The sequence below is a fragment of the Paramormyrops kingsleyae genome, chromosome 3 (genome assembly GCF_048594095.1).
Source record: "Paramormyrops kingsleyae isolate MSU_618 chromosome 3, PKINGS_0.4, whole genome shotgun sequence".
In the NCBI taxonomy this organism is placed as follows: domain Eukaryota; kingdom Metazoa; phylum Chordata; class Actinopteri; order Osteoglossiformes; family Mormyridae; genus Paramormyrops; species Paramormyrops kingsleyae.
The window spans coordinates 11767659-11793823 of record NC_132799.1 but is presented as its reverse complement, the minus strand read 5'-3'; the positions used below and the strand labels follow the sequence as shown (position 1 = coordinate 11793823).

The 26165-nt window shown below is 39.5% G+C and overlaps 1 protein-coding gene across 5 annotated transcripts in view; it reads right to left on the bottom strand.

Moving 5' to 3' along the window:
* The window catches only part of adgra1b (adhesion G protein-coupled receptor A1b), a 116261-nt gene that overhangs the window by 2468 nt on the left and 87628 nt on the right, over positions 1–26165 (bottom strand). For all 5 annotated transcript variants that reach the window (XM_023841754.2, XM_023841769.2, XM_023841759.2 and 2 more), the window contains 4 exons: positions 16347–16474; positions 13005–13128; positions 7034–7179; positions 282–377 (listed from right to left, as the gene is read on the bottom strand). In XM_023841754.2, the coding sequence (XP_023697522.1) occupies positions 282–377; positions 7034–7179; positions 13005–13128; positions 16347–16474 (494 nt within the window). The remainder of the gene's footprint in view (positions 1–281; positions 378–7033; positions 7180–13004; positions 13129–16346; positions 16475–26165) is intronic.

The window sequence follows — 26165 nt, the reverse complement described above, 5'->3', positions numbered from 1 at the left end:
GCATTACGTTTTAAAAATAACTATACGAATACTGGCAGTAATGTTTTTAAACAATCAAAGAATGTTACAAATATCATACATTGGACGACTAAATAAGAAACTGGAGCAACAGTACACAGAAGTCCCATCTGCTACTAAATGTGACTGCTACTCAAAACACGCCAATTTTCACACAGAGACTGCAAATGTTACTTGAGAGTCAAAAAGATGAGTTAAAGTGTGGTATTTATTGTGAATGATAACGAAATGACCTTGAATTATGTGTCTGAGCAAAGACTTACTAAGGCGCTTCCTCTCCGCTGTCATAGTTGTCGATATTTGTGGCCGCTGTGATTCCGCAGATGATGAAGGGTACTCCCCCACTGACTAAATAAAATCTACAGGAAGGAGAAAGAAGGGATAGACAAAGAGACAGTGGTTGGGAATTAAGTGGTTCGTACATGTAATTAATATCAAGATGGGGACTTAATAGGGATTAGATCTTATTGGCTATCAATGCTGCACGATGTTAGGACAGAATGGCCTTTTTCTTATACAAAACCCTAGTTCACAATCCCATAACTACATAATCGAGTAACTGCTACCAGTGACAGTACATTAAACCAGTTTGTTGTGCATGTGAGCTTGTTTAGTTGAAATAAGTTAATTTGATAATTTGCCTGTGTCTATCTGTGCCTCAGTTTGTGTGTGTACTCTGGATTGCCGCTGTTCACAGAAACATCTCGCTGGATGTGTGCCATCTGCCATCTTTGACCGCCATTTAGGATAAGTAACCCCCATATCACCACAAGAAACATCATACAAACAACCCCTGGGTGAATCGCTCTTTACAGACAAGTGTTTCAATCAGCTGAGCAGCGGCATTGTTGGCATTTCCCAGCATGCCCTGTGAAAGCTGCATTGGCACATCTCTCACTCCATGTTGCAAAATTCAATTACTATTAAGATGTTCTTCTGGGTGGGAAAACAGCTATTAACAATCTTGTCGCTTGTGGGGAGATTCTCCTCTCGTGTCAGCAGGAAAGCCATAAATAAGACCTTAGGATAACTTAGGATAACTACAATAACTCAGGTTTCAATAGCAGTGTATGATGTCTTACACAATATCTTTCTTCAACATTAAAATTCACAAAGTATTAAACAGAACTTCTGAAACAAAGAACAGTAAAATTAGGTTGCTTTTAAATTCGGACAATAACATTAACTGAGCTGGCACCCGCTCATCCCAAAAGAAGGCTTCTGCTAGTGTGCCAAATCCAAGCGGAGTGATCACACTGTCAGTGGTCAATCATATAGCATCTTACCCTCACTATATTCAGTTAAAGAAATCGCTGGCGTTTGGCTGCGTATACCAACCTTACTAATTTAATTTTCCTATTATTCACTGCATACAGGATTAACTACAAGCAAATGTAGTTGCACAAACGTATAAAAAACACAAACATTTGAATGTGGGGAGGAAAATGGAAAGGTCAACTCAGACCAAAATAAAGAGCCGTAGCCTCATCTCTGGCATTTCTTTTCAGCATCTCCAGGAAAACAAAATTACTACACGCACCCCCAGAGACATTCTGCTTTTGTCTCATATTTGCCAATTTTTTGCAAGAAATCCTTCAGAATCTCACAGACGGATATAAAAAATAGGTCTTCGCTGAGCCTTAGAAAAAGATCTTTTTTTTTCCCCTACTTTTGACTTTAGATTATTGAAAGACCTCAAGTGATCACCTGACCTTTACTGATTATGTGGCTCAGGATAAACCCTTGATGATTTTCCATATGATCTCTTAATCAGATGCCTTTTTAAGCTGTTTATGTCTATGACATTTCAAAAGAGTTAAAAAAAAAATCAAAAAATTATTCATAAACAGCACAGATGCTCCATGAATAGCGACTAAATTGTTTTTTCCCTCCTGCAAAATAAAAAGCTACTGAGTAAGAAAAAATGCTGACTGAATACAAAAAATTCCAATGGCCAAAAAGGAACAAATAACTACAGAATGGCAAACCTTTATTTCTTTCAATTTGTGAGTTCAGCCACTATTACACCAAAAGGAACTAGTTAACAGCATTAAATAAAGTCCGTTGGGAAGATCAATTAAAAATCCTCCTTTCTTTATTGCCTCAACTATGAGACTCAAGTCCTGCCTGCATGTCTGTAAATAATAGAAGCAAAATCGCAGACTAATAAGTACATTCTAATGCAGAAACATATCATGAACACTTTATAAAACCATTAGCTTGTCTAATATAGTGTACTAATATAACCGATCTGAAAGCCTCCAGCAAAGCTTTAAAAAAAAATTTGACAGAACACCGTGCCATTCATCTCGAATAGTTTAACTCTGAGTAACACCGCTGCATAAACTGAAGGTCTTCAGAGTCTTCAGAACTATGGGCCGTCATCGAACAAGCACTCTTGTAGCAGTGCCAGGGGCGAGGCTGGCTGAGGTGGCCAATGAGGGTGCGTCACACAGCGACTGAAATTGATTTGCCACTAACAGCTAAGCCCTGGCCAGGGTCCCTCAGCCACAAGCATTAGAGTCTATCACGGCATATCAGTGCTCTGTCAGGAGCCGCGTTATCTCATTTTAAAAAGTGTAGTGTGCAGATAATGAGATGGGCCTGTGGCACTTCCCTGCAGAGGACCCCACAGGGTAGACCAGAATATGCCTGTAAGCCATCGCTCCTTCGGGCACTTGCTGTGTCACATGTGAGGGGAAGAATCACCGCCACCATCAACAGTTAAATGGAGGAAAATGATGCTGAGTCACTCAGTATGTAAAAAAAAAAAAGAAAGCCACTGACAGGCGTAGACATTAAGAAATTAAATGTGCCTCACACTGTGGTTTTGTAGCGTTAGCGATGTGCTCGCCACGCAGTTTTTGACAAGCTTCCACAAATGGCTTTCGAAAATCAAATTACTTGAATTGGCAATAAACCAAAAAGCACCTGCACAGTACCTTCCTCTAGCGAGGAAAATTGTGGAGTCTAGCAATGATCTTCTCAGATTAGCACATCACATACAATAAACAAAGAAAAGTCATACTTAAATAAAAGGTACAATGAAGTAAACCTAATAGGAAAAATTGCGAAAGGGAAATGCTTCCGAAAAGTGTAAATGCTGAAATCTGATTGTGCAGCCGTACGATTTCACACTGAAAGTGTTTTTGAATAAACCTGAAAATTCAAAAACAGAAGAAATCCAATATAGTGAAGGATATGGCTCCTTGAATCAAATTAATTCTTTAATGCTAGTACATTAGGTGAAACACTGCAAGAGTTCTTTCAACTGAAACATTATAGCTTTAATGTTAGTATTGCTATAGAGCTCCACATGTTGACTTTTAGTATAAGGACTTTCTTCTTAAATCCCAGATTTTGTACAGGTCAGTTGAACAGTCTTCAAACAGACATGCTGAGAGTCTTTTTCAGAACATAATGTGTAAAAAAAGTTCAGTACATAAAATATTAATCTTTAGTGTGAGGGTATTTTTTTGTCAAATTTTGCCACTGAGAGGAGGAATGCAGACAAATGTGTACAGAAAAAGACACATGTTCAAATATATTGAATATCAGCATCAGTTATAGACTTTTATATTAGGTTTTATATTAAATAAATAAGCAGAAAAACAATAGCTTCTCTCTGAAAGTACAGTACCTCAGAGTTTAAGTCCCTTGGTTTAGGAACAGGTTTCTATGACTCAAAAAGACCAACTTTCCTTTCCATCTTGCTTAAATATTGTATTTTAAACTTATCATACTACTGCACCAATATTGCCACACCTTTGCATTGCTGGCACAATCTACAAAGCCCCCAGACACACCAGCACTAATTGTGTCACGTTTACCTAGGTTGTACCTTAGCGCGTCTGGTAGTTGTCAGTTATGTTGCCCTGGTTGCCCTGATGTGTTGCACCTGTGTCTTCCCCTTTGTATGTAAGGTCTTAGGCCGGGGTTGCCAGGTTGTGCATTTGTCACGTGTCACTGCGCCAGTCTCTGTGCGAGTCGCTGCTGTCATGTCTGTGGGTCCCTCAGCTGTACTTGTACTTGTATTGCCCAAGAAACCATTTGTACATATACATCCTGTTTTCCCTTCACCTGTGCCTGCCTGGCCATGCTGTGACAATCTGACTTTATACCATACCATACCAACTTTATTCATAAAGCACTTTAAAACAACCACACAGGACCACAGGATTTTATGAACCATCGTATTGATCTTGTACTATGCCTTGATTACACTCTGACCTGTTCTGTAATACAGCAAAACACCCCAATTAGTACAATAACACTTTGAGACACTCGTGCAAAAAAAAAGCCTCGTAATATATTCTAATGCATCAAATCCACACAAAAAGAAATTAGATCTAGAATAAAGGTCTGATTAGTCAATGGATGGAAGACCAAGAATAAATGCATTATACACTGAAGCATCACATCATATTAGATTGATGACCTTCATGTTCAGGATGAGGACAATAATAACACATTATCAATAAATCACTGTACGCACGTACAAGTTGAACAGTAGGAAGGAGTGATTAATGAGCAAATACATGCACTACTAGCTATTTCCACTGGAATATCACTGTTGCTCTCTAGGGCAGTGTTTTCTGAAACCGGCCCTCAGGGACCCCAATACACTCCACATTTTTGCACCTTCCCAGCTCCCTGTACTCTACAGCACACAGCTTTACTGCACCCCTTCACACAATTCTTAATGAAAATCCGGACACCAGTGCCCCTACCTATGTCTTTGGACAACAAAAAGAAACCAACACAAATAGTGGAGAACATACAGACTCCACATACTGTACAGAGTAAAGCTGGTATTTGAACCCGCAGTCATCTGTATGAGGCAGTGCTCTCACTATCCATCCATTTTCCAAACTGCTTATCCTTTGAGGTCACAGGGGGTCTGGAGCCTATCCTGGAAGCGATGGGCACAAGGCAGGGAACAACCCAGGGTGGGGGGCCAGCCCATCGCAGGGCACACTCACATACCATTCACACCTATGGGCAATTTAGTAACTCCAATTATCCTCAGCATGTCTTTGGACTGTGGGGGGAAACCGGAGTACCCGGAACAAGCCCCACGACGACACGGGGAGAACATGCAAACTCCACACACATGGAACCCAGGCAGAGACTAGAACCCTGGTCCCAGAGGTGTGAGGCAACAGCGCTAACCACTGCACCACCATATGTATATCTCCCATGCTTAATATGGCTGATTAAACCATTGTGGAATTCTCAAAAGTGAACTCACAGCTATAATCTGATGCAGCTGAAATGATAAATAAGAAACTTAATTGAATTCCTATTCAAATCAGGGAGGAACATTCACGGTTTTTCAATCATGTGGAAGATTAAACAATCCTCCATAAGAGAAAAAGAAACATGTGGCACCGATATAATTTTCTTTAGGTGGATGATCAAAATGTACTTAATCTGCAAACAGAGAACATACTAAAAATCTGCTTCCAAATTCCTTTTAAATATTAAACATGTTAAGACAGCAGTCAAATAGATGTTTCCAGGAAATGCAATTAAAGCCTTAACAGTTATCCTAATAACTGGATTAAATTAATCATCATGCAAGATCCATGAAATTTGTCAGCATTACGTATCTAATAACATTTATTCCTTAATAAGGTTTGCAAGTCTATGGCAAAAAAAGCTATGAAATATTCTGCCGCAGTGCTGAAATAGCTCTCGAATTCAAGAACGTCATTCCCATTTCACTACAGTTCGGTAAAAGATCCCCACTGAACAATCGTCGGTTTTTTAAATTAGAAAACAGCACAGCCAGGTAGAGGATATCATTATCATAGCTGAATCTTTGCATTGCTAAAATTTACATGCATACATAGTGTACTGTATAGTGAATCGATAAACACTGCATACCTCATCAGGTTTGATTCAGCAAGGTAAGGAAAATGGTAATTATATATCGGGGAAAGTGGTTTGGGTAGTCAGACAAATTTTCATCCCAGGTTAGTACTTGAATGCAAACTTCAGATATCCCCCCGGCTGCTCAATAAATTCCATCTTAGGAGAAATCACTCAGCTAATGTTACCCTTAATAATGCCGCATTCACAGACTTATTAATCACCAGTGTTGAGGATGCTACTTTTAAATAGAAGCTTTTCAAGCTACAAGCTACTTACAGTATGATTAAAAGTAGCTAAGCTACAGCCAAGCTACTGTTTTAATATAGTAGTTAGCTACACTACAAGCTACAGGGAAAAAGTAGCTAATTACACTGAAGCTATTTCATCGGGTAATAATATCTGTGCTGTAGGACAAAGCAAATTAATTTTAAAACATGTGAAACATGGTGTTAAAAGTAATATGAAAATCTATATTTTTAAACAATGTAAGGTCAAATCATTATAAGGTTTCAAAAAAGCTTATTTGGTGTAATTTCATAAACAAAAATGTATAGTGTACTGTATATTAAAATTATATCATCTTTAAGTCAATTGTTTGGTGCTTTTAACCTTTTTATCGCAATTTTCTGAGTTCATTGTTGTTATAACCTTTTTATCACCATTTAAGCTGCTAACACAGAAACGGATACGATGTATTCTGTACTGTGAGCGCTGCGAACAGTAGCCTGGAGCGTCTCGCGTGGACCCTCGTGCTGTCAGCAGTTGGGACGGAAGCTGTCATACTGTACATTCATGCGGGGCAGCACCCGTGCTGCCAGTCGCGGAACGGTGGTAAAATCGATCAGTCATAAGTTGCATAGGTCTTAAGTCAACGAGTTTTTTTTAACAATGTAGCGCTTTCCCACGCTACAACGTTATTTGTTAAAAAAAAAAAAAGCTACAGTGTTTTAAAACTAAAAGTAAAGTTGGTACCGTCGTTAATTGTAGTTAGCTATGCCCTAACACTGTTAATCACATGCTTAAGAGGCACATAAGCACACATGTGCTCCAGCTTGCACAGACGTGTTCAATCCTGTGCTTGAGTAACATGTGATTTGCTGCTCGTCAGAAACTTCGACTCAGGAAGACCTTTGCTCACCTCAGCATGGGCTGCTTGGGGTTCGGGGGTGGGTCTCCGTCCTGTGTCTGGTGGGACGTCTTGGTCACCTGTTTGTAAATATTCCGTGCGGTGACACCAAGCCACAGCATGGTGGACAGTGTGGAGTAGTGGAGCACGATGCCGACCTGCACCGGGGAGAGTCGCATGCTTAGGTGAATTACAGGTGCGTGTACACCCAGAGTAACACGCCGTATCTCAATAACACGTACAGTATATGCACGTAAAACAAAGACAGGACCAATGTAACTGTCAGAGCACTAGCATGGTCTGATTGTCCATTTCTCCTGCTTCAAAAGTCTGTCAAAAAAAAAAAATAATAAATAATATATATATAGTAAAGCCTGGGTACATGGAGGAGCATTGAAATACATCAGCTATTCCTAAAAAGACACTTGACACTGTAAAATATTTTATTTAATTATGCTATTGTTAGGGCACTTAATTCAGTATGAGGTAGTGCTGGGATAGTAGGATCAGTATGAGGTACAATATAGTGGTTTAAATGAACAGAGAGAAGGTCTGTATGTCAGGGAGAAGCGTTACTGGATAGAATGAGGAAGGCAGTGAATAGGGATGTAGCTACAGTAATTTGGGTCAGTGCTGAACAGTGGGGTTAGTGTGGGTCAGAAGAGGGCAGGACAGCTGTTAACCTTGTGCTCTTACATTGCAGCCGTGACAGACAAGTTTCAGAGACAAGGCAGGTTTTTAGACAGAACTTTTTGTTAAAATCAAAATCTACCGTTTATAATCAACAAGAAGGCTCTGGATCATTACACAGGTGCATGAAAACTGTCTTTTTGACATTAACTTTTATGGTGAATTGTGTGATAAAACAAAATAACCTCATAAAAATCAAAACATGTCTCCAGCATCTGCAAATGGTTTAAATATTACTGTAATCCATCCATCCATCCATCTAACTGGACAGTTTCACACTGGACCCAATATACATAAACAAGTAACCTAAAAATATATTTTTTATACTGTGGGATTAATATAGTGTACCTATGATCTTAGTCTTGTAAACTAGCATGTGCAAACTTCAGAAATTTCTTAAATGACATACGTATTTCACTCTTTGGCATAATAAGATTAGAGTAAGGTTAGAGATCCACAGCAGGAGGAATCAACAAGCGGCTCGACAGAAATGAGAATGTTTTTGTACTGCTTAATGTAAGGTATAAATTGAATGCCGGCACAAAGCAGGCAGCTTAAGAAAGGCAGGGTCCATATTTACGTCATTCAATAGTGAAAGGATGACACCAGGTTACAGATTTTCTTGCAGTTAGTGGACAGGTTTGGCATTTGGGTTGATAGTGGTTTTTATCATACACTCAGAGCTGATGGGAGGTTTCTATACACACAGTGATACACAAGGACTGCCGAGGCTGTGCGAGTTGCCGTGAGGGGGGAGAGGTATTTGATGAAAGCCCCCTTTTCCCGCAGATAGTCTGAAAGTCCTTGAAGTTTCCCTGGCAGGTGGTGCACTGCAGTTCTGCAGAAGCTGTGCTCTGCATCCCTGATTCGAGAATGGGGGTGTTTTTGGGGGGGGGGGGGGTGTAGAATTCCCCTAAAGAAGGTTTGAAAAATGATGCCATCATTATTTGATGCACCATAGTCAGTGTTATTCAAATGTACCGAATGCAACAGGAAGCAATGCAGACCAAACAAATCCTGGATTTTTTTCCTTTTTCTGTTGCCTTTTCCTACTGTTCATCTTGATTGCTACCATCCAGTAATACTTTAACTGAAAAAAGCTCATCAGTGGCCAACAAATTTTTGCTGTCTTTTTGTTACACAAATCAAAGGTTAATCCTACCGTATTGATTGTGCTGAATTCAAATATCTAATCAGAATGTACCAACCACGTAATGATTTTGAGTTATATAGTTTGGTACACTATACCTATATTTACAGTATATGTGCATGGTGGCAGTGACTCATCTAAAAAGTAATAGTGAATTTTTTTTTCTGGAACATCCTTTTTAAGGGTCCAGAAGTCGTCGGGCAGCATATTGGGACTCCATCTGCCTTGACATCGTTTTTCCATATCAGAGAGAGAACAGGATCCTGTCTCAACATGTCCAAACGTGTTACAGCCTGTAAACTCTGGCAAAACAGACTTACCCCCTTCTGTAAAGTCCCTTAATGCTCAGAAATAGAAATAAAATATTTTTTTCTAAATTACTCTTGAATATGCCCATACATTCATAATAAGGATATACTGCCAATATAGCCTAAAATGACATCACTGTTGACAAACTATTGGTTAGAGCAAAATTCTGAGCGCATTTCTTAAATCAGCATTAAAAAGCACGTAAGACATCCCTTAGTTGTTCTGTGAAAAACTTCTTTGTTGACCAGTGTTATGTGAAATACCAGTGTTTAAAACATTTTACAGTAATTATAACAAAATTAACCATTTCTGAAAAACCTTATGTGATATGAAAATTTTGAAGGTATTTCTGATCATCATCACAAAGTCTAAAGTCTAAAGGAAACAAAACCCTTGTAAACCAGTGTTATACGAGTATGTTTGCATATGTGTGGAAAGGCAGTTATTTATATATCTGTCAAAAGGACAATGAGTTAGAATGTCAGAATACTGGTCCTTGTCAAAATTCTTTATGCTCTGGGCCTGTATATGTTTGTGTGTAGCACAATTACTATTCTAATACAGTGGTACCTCAAAACTCGAACTTAATCCGTTCAGAACTCCGGATCGAATCCTAAAAAGTTTGAGATCTGATCGAATTTTCCCCATAAGAATTAATCGAAAACCAATTAATTGGTTCACGGCCGCAAAAAATTACACCTAAATATGTTTTTTTCTAGCATTTAAACACAAAATGAACCGGATAAAACAAGAAGAGCATATACTGTACTAAACACATCTAAGCACATTTATCAAAACAGTAATTTGTAAAGTAAGAAAATAAATATATCCAAACAATGTGTAAAGTTAAGAAAAACAATGTGTCCTGCCCTGATCGTCCGCTCCTTCCATGTGTCACGCCCCCTCGTTAACCCCGTGTGGAATCCCCTTGTGATCAGCTGTTTCTGGTTGTTTTCATTAGCCCTCTGTATTTAGTCCACGTTTCAGTTTGTTTCCCCAGTCCGGTCATTGTATTGTCCGTCTGCGTTTTGCCTGCCTTACCTGTAATTAAACCCCGTATTCTCCGATACCCTGACATCTGCGCCTTTGTCTCCGCTCAGTACGACAATATTATTATAATTAAATGTATTAATGGTTTATTATTAATATTAAATTATGAATAAGAAATCTTTATTTTTAAATGTATTTTATTATTATATAATAATAATCATTGTTATTGTCTATCATTGTCTAAATGTATTTTTATTGTCTAAATATATGTATTCAGCTAGTGTAAACATGCACGATGCTATCACAGCAAATGCGGTACCCTTTGTCTCCGCTGAGAGACGTGCCGCGTGACTCATTTCCCTGCGCATACAAGTTATCTTAGGTCGGCGTTCATGGTTTGACTTCTGAGATTCAGATCGAGTTCTAGGTAATTTTTTTTCAAACTGGTTGGTTCGACTTTTAAGGAATTTGAGTTCTAATGAGTTCGGGAACCGAGGTACCACTGTACTTATACACTGATCAGCCATAACATCAAAACCACCTGCCTAATACTGTGTAGGTCCCCCTTGTGCCACCAAAACAGCTCTGACTGCTCAAGGCATGGACGGCACAAGACCTCTGAAGGTGTCCTGTGATATCTGGCACCAAGAAATTAGCAGCAAATCCTATAAGTCCTGTAAATTGTGAGGTGGTGCCTTCATGGATTGGACTTCTTTGTCCAAGTCAACACCTTGAACTCTTTTTCATGTTCCTCAAACCATTACTGAACAATTTTTGCAGTGTGGCAGGACTCATTTTCCTGCTGAAAGAGGCCACCGCCATCAGGGAATACCGTTGCCATGACGGGGTGTACTTGGTCTGCAGCAATGATTAGGTAAGTGGCCTGCATCGAAGTAACATCCACATGAATGCCAAGGCCCAGGGTTTCCTTGCAGAACATCGCCCAGAGCATCACTCTGCGTCTGCCGACTTGCTGTCTTCCCATTAGAGCATCCTGGTGCCATCTCTTCCCCAGCTAAATGACGCACACATAGGCAGCCGTCCACATGATGTAACAGAAAATGTGACTCATCAGACCTGGCCACCTTCTTCCATTGCTCCATTGGTCCAGTTCTGACACTCACATTCCCATTGTAGGCGCTCTTGGCGGTGAACAGGGGTCAGCATGGGCACTCTGACCGGTCTTATGCAGCCCCATATGCAGCAAGCTGCAATGCATTGTGTGTTCTGACGCCCTTCTGCCATAGCCAGAATGAACTTTTTTTTTAGCAATTTGTGATACAGTAGCGCGCCTGTCCTTCTGGACCTGACAGGTTAGCCTTTGCTCCCCACGTGCATCAATGAGCCTTGGGCGCCCATGACCCCGTCACCAGGTCATCGCTTGACCTTCCTTGGGCCACTTTCGGTAGGTACTGACCACTGCATACGGGGAACACTCCACTAGTCCTGCTGATTTGGAGAAGCTCTGACACAGTCTTGCCATCACTATTTGGCCCTTGTCAAAGCCACTCTGATCCTTATACTTGCCCATTATTCCTGCTTCCAACACATCAACTTCAGGAACTGACTGTTCACTTGCATAATATATAATGGCACCCTTGACAGGTGAGATAATCAGTGTTATCCACTTCACCTACCAGTGGATGTAATGTTATGGCTTGTTGGTGTATAGCTTCTGAGAAACCCAATATTACAGCTCCAGGCAATTCTCAGGGTGACCACCAGAGGGCTGCAGTGAGAACACCTTGATTTCTGTAGAAGGTTCACAAGCTTTCCAGAATGTTCTAAACAATCACATCTGACCAGCTCCTGTTTCTGTTCTGTTTCCTGCCCCTCATCGTGTCACCGATTTCATCTGTATCTTGTGTTTCTGTAGAAGCTCTCTTTGCTCTTCAATCTGTTCTCAGTCTTGAACCAGCTTGGTTTGACACAAGCGAGTCTCCCAGCCTTAATGATTATATACTTTGAAACTTTTGTCATTGCTTATTCTTTGGTCTCTCCAGTCGAAGTGTGTTTTGTTTGAACTTTTTCCAAGTAAGTGTCTCATTATGAACTTGCTTTTCTGTGTTGCCTGTTTGCAAGTGTGCCCAAGCCATAGTACTACCATACCTAATAATACCCTCTGGCACTAACTCCTGGGGTACAGTCATAGCTACATAACAGGGTGGAAGCACATAGCAAGAGATCGGATTCCTTAAAAGCACATCATCATCACAGCACGCTCCTTGCTGTACCTGGGATACCTGAGCAGAGAAGAAGTCTGAGAATCCTTTTCATGCAACAGGTCACAGGCTGTGCAGTGATGTAATATGCAATATGCGTTCAATTTCAGGAACAGTTCACTGCCAATTTTGTTCAGCTCAAATGCTTACAGTGAAGACTATCAAAATCAGAACTCAAGAGCTGGATTTAAATCAGATGCTTATCAAAATTGACAATGGTATCCTGAAAGACCCCCTGTCCATTTTAGAAGATGTGAACCGGAGCCTTCATGACTGGATACTCCGCTATAATGTATCACTAACCCCTAAAAAAAAGCTGGTTAATCCCATTTGTTCACTTGTTTAAGCACATTGTCACGTCTGGAGCTGCATGGTGTGAAACAGACATTAGTGTTTAAGACGTCATATGTTGGGGACTTTGATGAAGCCCCTCTAGGTTCAGTGACATTACTTCAAACCAGCAGCTACTGATGTGATTACACACCCTGAGCTGCAGATGCCCTACTGCTGGCATGTGAGCGCAAAGCTGCAGCATTTACACCATGTACATAAAGGCATGAGCCTTGCACCAAATGTTTCTTATACCACATACGGGTACATATATCATGGGCAGTGAACTTACCGCTTGACAAATGATGCGATTTTTGATTCGATTGATGCCGCCAGCGAACACAGCGAAGGTCAGTGCCGTATGGAAGCTGAAGTTGAGGAGCATATGCCATCCCTTCCTGCTGATGCGGATTGTGCTACCAAAAAGAAATGAAGAAATTAACAGAATAAATGCAAATCTGTCAAATGAAAGACCACAAAGATGATATACAAACCCATAGTTTGTTTTATTACTACAAACTACAGATGGCACAGTAAGTAAGGTAAACATTAATTAGCCATAACTTTAAACAAATTCCTTCATACTGACTGCTTCCTTAGTTTCACTTAATTATTAGCAGCTAAAGGGCAAGGTGTATTACTTGCAAATAAATTTGCGACCATGTGTTTATGGGTTTAAATCCCAGGTGGGGTAATCATTTGTTCGGTTGAATGGGGTAATTAACTTGAATTGCACCGGAGAACATCCATTTTCATAAATCATTGTATGAGCGAGTTGCCCTAGGATAAAGAAGTCAGTAAATAAAGGAGAAGATAAAGATCCATAGTGCTCCCAATATTCAGTCATTCATGAAGGACAGGGGTTTCTCGTCCCTTTATAAATGAGACCATTCTGAAGACACCCAGCCATGGAGCTAAAGAGTTCCATCTCTGTTGAAGCATGGCAAAGGAAGCTGTAAATCACCTAACAGCCAACTGGAAGCCGCTTGGGTGGAGAGCTGGTTTAGGATGGACTGGTTCAGGTGCATTAACCTGCACCTGACAGGCATGGTCAAACCAGAGATGAGTCCTGCCCTCTCAGAGGGTGACCGTCCCCGGTGACTTTCCAGCCCAGAAACTATGACTCACGGTCGACCTGCTAATATCCTGAAAATGTCCTACCCCTAAATTGACGCTGGTCTCCTTTTCGTAATTGTCCTTGGCAGACGGAAACTGTTATGAGAGAGACAATATGCGGCATAACCAAATATGCCTGCTGGTGGACCTACTGGCTAACCTTCCTAACGATATCTGAAACATTTTCATTTAATTGAGGTGGAAGAAAAACATGCATATTCACAGACACGTTATTGTGTGGTGCCACGGTTTATTTGGCTGAAGCATATGATTGGTGGAGGACACAGATTCCTTCCAGTTTCCCGTTCTCAACTGCCAACAGCAGCTCCCAAATGGACACAATGAAAACACAGAACTAATTTTCAGGCTTCAAATCTGGTTTAAAGGCAAAGGGGAAACAAATGGATGGGGCTAAAATGCAACTGATCTCAACCTGTGTGTGATCTGAGAGTGGAGTATGTGTGGCTCAGTGGGTTAGGAATCCATGCCCAGGAGCTGAAGGCTGCTGGATCAAATCCGTAAGTGATGTCACCACTGGGCGCTTGGCACAAGGCCCTCAACCCCAGTTTCCCAACAGACACTGTCTGATCCTACCTTCTGATCCTCACTTTTGCTTTTACAAAAGCGTCCACTAAATATGTAAATGTGTTCTTTTGCTGTGACGGCTATTTATCTTTTGTGGGAATCTGTGACAGAAGGGCTAATGATCAAATAACCAAGACATTTAAACTCTAGATGTTGTTACAGTAATCGTGCACTTTTATGTCTTCATGCTAGCAGCCTGAATACATGCAGAGCAGAATGTAATATATTGGACAAGGGTTCCCAACTCGAATGTTGAATGTTGCAGTTTCAAATCCCAGGAGGGACATTGCTTTAGTACCCTTTAGCTAGGCACTTAAGTGGAATCACTCTAGTAAAACAGAAAAGGTCATGTGTATTGGAAAAGCATTTTTAAAAATTTGGAGTTTACTTAACATATTATTAATACATAAAATAGCTGACATTTTGGGAGTAACATTATAAATGTATTAAATTTTAAATCAATCGCCTCATTTTAATTTGTTTTCAGGTAATTCTGTACTTTCAAACAGCACTTTATTTTCCATGATAGCTTTGTAAAATGAATGGGGTTGAAGAAACTTCTCACAACAAGACCTCTTATTTCCACACTAACAGTTTTTTCTGTTTAATAATGCCTTCATAATTTATGTAGTACTTTGCAAAATATCTCATAATATTTCAATGGCGAATTTAACAAAGATGTAATACAACTATTCGAAAACGCCACAAAACAGTGAATAATTCACTGTTCAAAATAGCTTAAAAAATAGCTGTTCATTGACCATCCCTCTACACATTTTGGGGGAAACTTTATAGATTTTTACCACCATTCTTCTGAAAAAGAATTTCAATACCTGCTCTTAATATTCCTGTCAATTCTACAATACCTGTGGCGCCAAAGTACACCATAAATATAACATTTAATAAAATCTCATAGCGTTTATTACTTTTGCTCTCTTCATGCCTCATGGTGTATACTCTGATGTGATAGATAGGGACATATGACATCTCCTCTCAACCGGCACCAACAGAAAAACATCCACAAAGCACAGTGAGGATACTGCCGTGCTGCTTAGCTCAGACCCACTTGTTACAGCTTTTAATCATTTATGTTCGTACAAAGCACCTTTTCCTAACATTATTCCTGGCCTCGTATATTATGAGGACTTTAATAAGGAATCGATAAAAATGAATGACAAGATAAAGTAGTAATTGGACAGACTTTATTGCTAACAACGTATCAATCAAAACGTTACTCTTTGGAGAGCAAAGCTCTTGGATTGTCAAAACTAGTCAATCACCGATCACCCATCAAGGCTCCACTGAACAAATGAGGCCCTGCTCAGTCATCTGTGCACCACAGAGACATTAACAGTGTAAAAAAAACGAGATGCTCACTTAAGCCAGAGAGGCAAGCACGCAAACAGATTCAATATCTATATCTCTGTGGGGACTCTCCATTCATCTCTATGGGCATAACCCTAATCCTAACGATGACAACCTTAACCCCTAGCCTTTGATTGCAGGCAAAGATTTTTATATAATTGAGTTTCCTCCTTGGGACGACTGAAAAAACAAGGTGAAAATAACAGGTTTTATTTACCACACACACACACGCACATACACAAACAGGTTTGTAATTACATCTCCATTCATTTCTATGGGAAAAACTGTAATCCCAACATGATGACCTTAACCCCTACCCAGCCCTAACCTTAACCATAAGTAACCAAACAAAATACGAGACTTTTGGAATTTTTAGTTTTTTGACTGCATTCACAGTCAAAAAACTGCATCTTTGCAGGGACTTAAAAAAAATAACGTCAAAATAACAGGTTTTTATTGCACTGTGGGGAACATTTGGTCCCCACAATGCAATATAAACATAATCCACAAACACACACACACACACACACATAAACAGAGAAAAGTGCATTAACGCCTGGAGCTTTACCTGTGGTGCACGATGTAGGTAATGATGGAAGCAAACAGGCACAGCAACATGACAGCTGTACAGGCATACACAACCGGATGCAGGAACTCGCCAGGGTAATGGGGGAAGGACAGCACCTTCTTCAGATCCTGTGGGAGAGAGAAGGACGGAAAGCCCCCTTAGACATGGGGCAGTGGGACAGGCAGGCGTTGGCTGAATCCATTTGGCATTCATCGGGTTTTGTCTGCAGACATGGAGAGACAAGCCATGCTAGCCAAAGCTAACCTCGTGGGACACACATGTACGCACGTGCACTAGGACACACACACTCACACACACTCACATGGGCACGATGCAATTATTGTATCAGAATAAAGTACAGCAGCCTATCCTGTATCAAAAAACTGTCACATAAGGGTGAGCGTATTAAGGGAAGGCTACTAAAAATCACTGTCAAGCTTATTAATCACCTGATAATGTCCCGTTTATCCAAATAAAACTGCATTATTGCACTATAAAAAGAGACCTTGCATTTTATTTTCTATATAAAAAAAATAGCTATGTTCTTCTAATATTGGTATTAATTCCTGCCTCACGTATTGCTAATTCTCAATGCTTTACAAATGTGTTTAATGTTATAAAACAACATTATTCTATTGTTATATTTAAGTACAACCCACCCCACTTTTTAGGTTACGGTGTCTTTATTGCTACAAAACAGTAAAGTACACGAGACACGATGATAACAAAACGCTTCCTAGGAATTATCTTGGTAACAAGTGTGATCCCCAAACCTGAAGCCAAAACAGAAAAGGTACTTAGGCCTTTAAATACTTGCTTTACTAAACTAAACAGACTCTATAGATTCTGAATCCATCTGTACTAAACAACCTAAGATTGTGCAATTTGTTGGAAATCCTCTTTAAAGGTGCGTAAATAAATGAAACACAGCTACTCTGTTCTACCAATTACACACAAAGGCTTCTGGTGTCATGGACGTGTTGAGCCGCTTACAAAACAGATATCAAAGCACTGAACAGGTATGCAATACAAGAATACTGACAGATGGGGACCGTTTAATCCACAGGAGACCTTCCTCCTTTGAACCTGTGATAAAAACTGTGTTTCCCCCAACAATCGACCCCAAGCTGCCTATATTTGGTGCCTGCCCTGACCTAGTTATCAGGGAAACGACCTGAGGGTGTAACACTGTGAATCTAAACTGCTCTTGCACTTGGAGACCTGAGCCGAAACCTGCTGTCTGGCGTGTCCCTGGCATGATGAAGCTCCACGTTTAGGAAGGACAGTGGCAGCAGGGCTCTGGGCTCCGTCTCTCCCCCAGCACACTTCCGGAGCACAGCCACTGGAGTGCCATACATACAGCTGTCCGCCTTCATCTATACACTGGGACTCTCTCCGGGGTCATACAGAGCCATGTGTGGGCATAGTAACTGAAGGCCTAAAAATTATTTATATTTGTAAAAATGATCCTACCTCCCTCGCCAAAAAAAAAATAATTCAAGTGGAAATTCTACTGGTCACAGGCCTTCCATTCTGCAGATGCAGGACTGTCCATTTTCTATACCCAACCTAAATACATATAGTAAACAGTCTAACCACCGACTCTAATTAATCCAATTTTTAAGTGACCCTGGAGCGATTATGAAATGCCACACAGCAATTAGGGCAAATGATTTTGCTGAAACACAGAGCAGCATTACAGAAATTATGATATATCCAGTTGCATAGTAAGAAGTGTAACTGTAATGCATCACACAATGGCTGCATAGTACCCAACAGGGTGAGGGTGGAGTAATTATGAGACTAGAGTAAGTGCTGAACAATGACTCAGACAGGACTGCTGCTATACCCAGGGCTGGAGATTTCAGGCCCAGAGAGTACAAATCCAGACCAAGATTTTGTTTCAACCAACCACTTGAGTACTCTGTGACTGTGACTTGAGTACTCTGTGACTGTGACTGTGAGTTGAGTACTCTTCTCTAAAATCTCTAAAATCTTGGTCTGGATTTGTACTCTCTGGACCTGAAATCTCCACATCTGGCTATACCTGTGTTGAAGACCGATAAATACCGGTGATCAGTATTTACAGTATGTCTCTGATATGGAGCAATATTAAACAGACTGCATTTACTATCTGCTTGTACGGCAAATGTATGCCTAATTTTTGATGCTCTTGTAATACTGTTAATATGATCCACATGCTCTTCAGTCAAGATTACAGGTACAGCGCAAGAGGTCAGCTGATCTTCCTGAAAGTAACATCTGGTGCAACAGGTTTAACCTGCACCTTTAAAAATCAGAATTCTCATGTAAGACTACAGATCCCATGTATCCAGTACCGGGTTAATGGGAGGGGAGAGGGGGGTATCCCAGCCAACAAAGGCTCAACGATGCCAGTCTACTGCAGGGCAAGCATACATACTGTACTTTAGTCATGCACCACGGGCAATACAGGTGCCTTTGTACTGCAGGAGGGCTATCTGGACGTAATCTGCGTAAAATGGGGCAAACATGCAAATGTCACATTGGCAGTGGGAGCGTAATAACAGTGCAGATTAATATTAGTATTGGTTGTAGGAGCAGGAGGAGGAGAAGCTTATAATACAGAGCTTCCAGGTGTTGACTTCAAAAATGCAAATACTCACCCATAATATTATGTACAGTATATATGAATCGTCTTCTACAGCACTTTCATGCAGTCGCATTTATGTAGAATATTGTGATGACAATTTAATGTAGACATTCTGTATATTAGCTAGAAAACTAAGAAGCCATTGCTCCTAAGTCCTAACTATAAAATGTACCAGTCTAAAGTGTGACAGTACATGTTACTTAAGAGACAAGCCTGTTTAATTAGAGCTGTTTCACACAGCCTTGCAGCCTTGGATCAAAATATTGTACTTATTATTATTACTATTATTATTATTATTACAGTAATAGGTAGCATGGCACTTATTCCTCTCCCAGCCATTGTCCCATCTAACAGTAGAATCCATTACAGCAGTTTCTCTGTACATAAAGCATAAAAAGCCTGAATAATCATCAGACCATTCTCTCACAGCGTACTTTATTGTTCTCTCTCAGTAATGTTTAAAGTGGGATTTTATATCCATCCTCTTCACCCTTCGTCTGCAAATTAAACGCAACCCAGCTACCCTTCCTTTCTGGATGCAAAAAGGTGACGTTAATTAGACGAGATCGTTTTACAAAGCATGGACACGCCACGTTGATATTGTTACTACACATCTCACCTAAAAGCCAGGGAGGCTGAGTAATTAAATGAAGTTAATATACTTCTGCATACAGGCTCAGATTACTCCTAAATGATGATACATGCAGAAGCCCAGAAGTGAAAGGCGACTGGCAAGACTTCAAAGATGTGGATGTAAAGATTGCTTGACCACAATGACAGCACTGTCACGCATCCACGATCTGGACTTCAAAAGGTTGGAACTAGTATCCACTGCTATAGAAGCAGTTATATACAGCACAATACACATACACAGACACAAGCACAAGCACCTGCAGTGCTTATTCACAGCTGCTGTGGCACGGCAGGCCTGCCTAAAGCCTCTCCTGTACTCTACAATCTCCGCAGTGAGACACTGTCAGCACACTGTTATCCATTTACCCAAAAAGGAAAAACCGTCCTGTCTGCTTCCCCACCACATGCAGACACCCAAATACACAAAAACACACAAAAGAGCTTAGAAGACTAGCAATTTGATTTACATAATGTACCAAAATAGAACAGGAGCAGCTGCGTAATGCTGGAGTTATTCATATTGTGAATTTTTTTTTCGTAAATGGAATTTTCACTATAATGTAATTTGTGCTAAATGTATACATTTCACACAAATATACCCCTGTACCTCCAGAACCAAGGGTTTGAATCCCACTTCTGTTCTGTATGGTGGAATTTGTGTGTGTTTCCTTGTGGCACTCTTAACACGCCCGCAGTAGCTGCGTGTGTCCATGGCTCCTACAATGCGGCTGTGGCTGCACCGCTGCACCGCTGCATCGCTGCCTTATGCCATGTGCTGGCTGGGACAGCCGTTGGTGACCCTGTACTGAATGGGTGGCTGGAAGACGGATGGGCAATATGAAACAAACTCTTTCTGCTTAGGAACTTCTTAAAATTCCCCAAATGCTTGTAGAGCTTTAGCCAGTAAAAACCACACTGTTTTTATTGACCTTCTATTTTATTTGAAAACGCAGTGAAGTAGGCCAGATCATGGAACGATTTAACAGTGACCTCAGTGCAACACAATTATTTTATATGCAAATCTGGTATTTACAATTTTCTGTAGAATAAATATTGCACAAACATTCACTCAGTATGACTGTTCTGTATAACCCTGCCAATTAAATCCCTAATGGAAACCTCGCATCAAGCACTTAAAACATTTTAATTTTCAACTGAAGTGCTGATATGTTATCTTTACCTAGGAAAAACAAATAAATCCCTTTGTCTTCTGTTCAGTTTGTAAACTGGTTCGTTTTGAGCAAATTGTATGTCCCATGGTCCTTGACAAGGTTAAGCAGCTGGATTTGTTGTTGCAGTGCCCCCAGACAACAAAATCAGATTTCTAGCACCCAATCCCAATAATAACATCAGCCATTGGCCTAAAAATGTTACAATCAATGTCAGATTATAACTTTCATCCATCATGAACACTGAGTGATTTAGACTGAAAAAATGAATCATTCCAGAAATAACACATACCTCCCCATGAAAAACTATACCTGCATACCTGTCACCACCCTGCATTTCTGTTTAATTCAGGTGGTCCCTAAAACAGATGGTAATGTTTTAGGCTGGCATGCCTTTTCTGTAGCGCACGCAAGACACACTGAGTGCACACTGCACTTCGTATCCACATTACTCTGCCTTCTTTGAGATCTGAGAGAAGGGAAGGTGAATTGCTGGTATTATATTCCGATTAATGAGGTCACCATCCTCCTTACATGCATGTTTAGTGCTTTGTGGGCGTGTATGTGTTAGGCCTTTTCTCCTTACTCCAGTCAGCCTTGAAAAGGGGAACGCTGTCATTGAACTTTGCAAACTCCAAAGCTGTCATGTGCTTCTGAGCCGCGAGCATAATGATGCCCATATCTGGCAGGCCCATTGTTTAAATGCTTTTCTGGGTCATCCTGAATCTTCAGGATGGCGTGGTAGTGTACCCTTAAGCCAAACCTCTACCTAAAAACACTGCAGCATAAGACAGCATTTACAGAATTTATTTCCTGCTTATTTTTATCAGCTACTTATATATAAGGTCTACATATGCATGAAATATATTAAATTGATTTTATATTAAAAAAGAAGATGTACCATTTAGATGATAATACCATCAATACAAAAAAGCAACACATTATCTCGCTAAAACATGACCATGTCCAACTTCCAGTCATACATTTCCCTTAAACTTAAACACTAAGATCAATGCTGAAAGAAATTTTTGTCAAAATGCAATCTATACCACGGACAAGGTATTTAAAAATGTAGCCTACATAGTTTTTTTTCTTTTCTTTTTAGCCTACATTTTGCAATGGATATAAACAAATGTTACCATGGACACATTTGTATCCCTGCTTGTACGAGGTATGTGTGTTTGTTTTTATGTGTTTTCATATGTCACAGGGTATTTAAATGATGCCTGAGTTTTTGATTTTGGATCTCTTCTTCTCTGATGGGCTTCCAGGTCCAACCTTCTGCAGAACAGTGATAATTCTACTCCTTCAGCTGGGGATTTCATTACGAGACTCAATTCCAATTTTGCATACACCGATGCTTAGTCCATCTGCCCCCTATAAACGAAATTGTCCTACCTATTCATTCTTGTATAGCTGGCTTGTTTATCTCCTACTATAAAGGCTGCCTTACAGTCCTGACAGCAAGGGGAGTCTCTGATAAGGTCTGACCAGTTAAATTGTGTGGAATCGCACATTATTTGAAATCGAACCACAAAACAATTATGAAAATTTTCACTGATATGCTCCAACAATATAAAGCCTATGTCCTCTGGATTCACTTATGTGATTTAAACAGGGAAGGACAACATTGTTACAATTTCTGAAATGCACTGGCATTGACTTTCTACATAAATCAGTTGAATTTGATATTAGATTAACTATCAACGAGGGGTGCCAGCACGGTCTCCTCAACTGCACAACATATACCTGAGAAAAATCTATCAATAAAAAGCCAAATAAATAAATTACTTCTGTATTTTTACCCTATTAATCTGGAGGCCAGTGGTGGTATTAGATCATCTAATAGCCATTGCTGCTGCAGATCTTGCTTTACCTAAAGGCAGTCAGTTACAATCTTATCAAGTTGTTTTGTCCACTCTAATTTTTTTAAAAGATATCCCACAATGCACAAGTAGCTTTGGAAATACATGCAGGGCAAATATGAAGAACATACATTGTGTCATCACAAACCAAACATCTGCATTCCCGTTTTGGGAAATACATTCAGATTGCACCTAAAGGACCACAGAAATCATACTGTCACAAACGAAAAGATTATTTTGGCTTCATGCCAATTCCGAACAAAAGTATCATTGCAGCATTGTATTAAAAAGGAGGGAAATACATTTTCTGGGCTCCACACAGTCAGGTGGATAATAAAGATGTTTAGGAGCTGTTATAATAAAGTCAAGAGTTCAAATGTCAAGAAATGAATTTATGCATCTGTTGCACACTGCATGCACCAGAAAGAGAGTCCCAAATTCCCAGAGATCAATGAAAATAAAAATAATATATTATTAAGCACAATAGTTGCATTGACCTTCTGGCTTCTGCCGCTTTTTCTCTCAAAATACACAGCCAATTACAACACAATTACTTTGAATTACCTAAGGAGTGTTATTCCCCCAAACTAAAACAAAACCACAGTTACAAAACCAACCATAACCAATTTCGTGCACTGGGAAGATTGTGAATGTGCAGTGTATCAAATGGAACCAACTATACAATAGATCATAACAGCATCATTTTGCCAAATGATTCATTCACACAAAAAAATGACTGTAATGATTATGCTACATTACGGCAGAATTCTGAATTTCCGTAATGTTTCATTTTAATACTGTGGCATTTGCTCATACATATACTTAAGACAAAACCTATTCATTTTTAAATAAATGTTTAATATACCAGTTAGTAAAATGCACTAAAAGTAAAGGCAGCAATAAAAATTCGTAACCTGACCCATTCAATTTGAGTCCTGAGTATATAGTAACTGTATGTGCTCTGATGACTCTTTAATAGAAACAACTTGTCAGTTTCTTACTATTGTCACTACAAAATCATTTATATTGTCAGTGGCACAATAATGGAAGGAGACATTTATGTTTGAGGAAGAAGAAAAAAAGGCATTTACATGTGCAGGACTAATTTAACACAGAGTCTAATTCCTAAAGGACTCCAATTAACTCACGGTAATAAACAAATACCCAAACATTACCACTTCTGCTGTTATTGGAAATGCAAAATGTTCAAAGGTGTGTTCAAGGGCTTAATCACAACATGAAACCCACATAAAACACAAAAAAAGATATTTATGAACTTTTTGGGTGATTACCTTTCTGACAACATCTGTCCTGGTATAAAATTATATCTTGATCCAGCTATACTGCATGCCTTTCAGAATAATTATGTAAAGATGAATTCATCCAAATGAGTTCAAATAAGTCTCATTCAAGTTAGTCTAATAATGTATTATTCGGTTAAAAATGTAATAAATGGGAAATAAAAGGAGAACCAGTCAAAATGTAATTATGCAAATATATTCTGGCAGCATAATTTGAACTTTGCAACAAAGAGCCATTTTATTATATCACAAAGTGTTTACCATGCGAATCCAGCATCAACAATAACTTAAATTCCTCTGTTTACTGAAAGTGTGGTATATGCAGGCAATTAATAAATTATTCTGAAAAGCAGTGTTCATTTAAATGTATTCTTTACATTACATAGGATGGTCATGCAGCCAATTTTCCTGCCACTTATGCATTACAGGATTGCAGTGAGCCTTTAGGCACTGGCAGCCCAGAAAGCACTGGGACCACAGCAAGGGACACCCTGAACTAGACATCAATCCAGCGCAAGGGAGATGTGAGGCCACTTAGCCACCATGCAGCCCTGCTGGAACATCTGAAATTTAAATAACTGCAACACTGAGAGGAACTGTAATACTAGACAGTGAGCACTGCCCTGTTCATTAATAAAAACAAAGCTAGTAAAAATAGGCTGGATGCAGGTAAATAAAGAGTAATGCTGGTAAATAATAAATGTATTATTAGTAGGTAGTACCCAACATGTTTATTGAGTTATTGTCATGGCAACCCAGTGGTACATATTAGATGCAACACCAGTACATGACAATCAATGGTACAATGAAACTGGCTTACTAGCAAAAATTAATCTGGGATGAAGATGAAATATAAATGTATATATTTATATATCTATGGAATTCAGAATTCAAAAGCTGGTGCTGACTATTATTACATTACTCCTCATACATATTATGTCTACAAAAAAGTCACATTTATGATCAATAATTTCAGCACAGCCAATAAATCATTATTATGACTCATGCTATCAGTATTACATCATAAAAATAACATAGTTAAATTACACAAACAACACAGCCATCCATCCATCCATCCATGATCTCCTTATCCTAGACAGGGTCAGGGGGTGAGCAACACAACCTAGTATATGATTATTTAGTCTTTATGGGCAGAACACATCAATCACATAAAATTTCATTATGAAAAGTTTCAATCGTATTGTAGTGCTCATTACAGTGTCCTTTGCTCAATATAGTTCAAATGGAACAGTTAAATTAAAATTTATAACAGGACGAAATACTTAAACAGTAGACACACTCTGTGAAACAAAAAAAAACACACTGATGAAAATTCTGGTCCTTTAGTGTTACAGGGTTTGCAAAGTTCTTGCTGTAGTACTGTTCATGCAAGCACACTTTTAAATCTATTCAAATAAGAGGAATCAAGCTCTTAAGGATTAGGTTTAGCAGTAATGATAGGTGCGTTGTTCGGCTTTTTGGGTTTGGACTCTGTGATCATTACTGGAAGGTTCAAATCCTGTGGCTAGAAGAGTGATGTCACCATTGGCCCCCTGAAGAAGGCCTTTAAACCCAAATGCTCTAAGGATCTGACCCTTCTCTCTATTCCTCACTTGAACAAAGGTTCCTGCTAATTATTATTATTATTATTATTATTAATAATAATAATAATAATAATAATAAAGTGTAATCTGCTTAATTTTCTCCAGCAAATGAAAATCCTCACACAAATCGTTCTATATAATCTTCTCACTCCTATGTAGATCTAAGCAAACATGCAGCCAATTCACAGGTTTGGGATCCTTTATTGGTTTTACCACAAACTGGATGGGATCTGACTTCATTCACTGTAACAAAAATGGGTGCATTTGTCATCAGGAATTGTTTTTTTTTCTGGGGAAGCTGGAGAACTCAATCACTGTATATTTGGCTCAGCAGACGTCTCCAAGGCCACCACCATGTTTTTTGGGGTTTTTTTTTGTGAGATCTACATTTTGAAAGGTCCATGATGATGGGTGAGTCTTCCTACTGGATCTGTCCATGGTGCTGATACAACAACATGCATCCTTCTGACAATGATAAGGCAGGTTCTCAGTGTCTTTTTTTAATCAAATTTATTAAACCAAAAAACTTGTTTAAATCTAACACTGATGTTATGCTAGGTAGCAAAATGACACATTATATTCACCCTTTTGCATTCGCAAGGGTTAGGGGGCAGA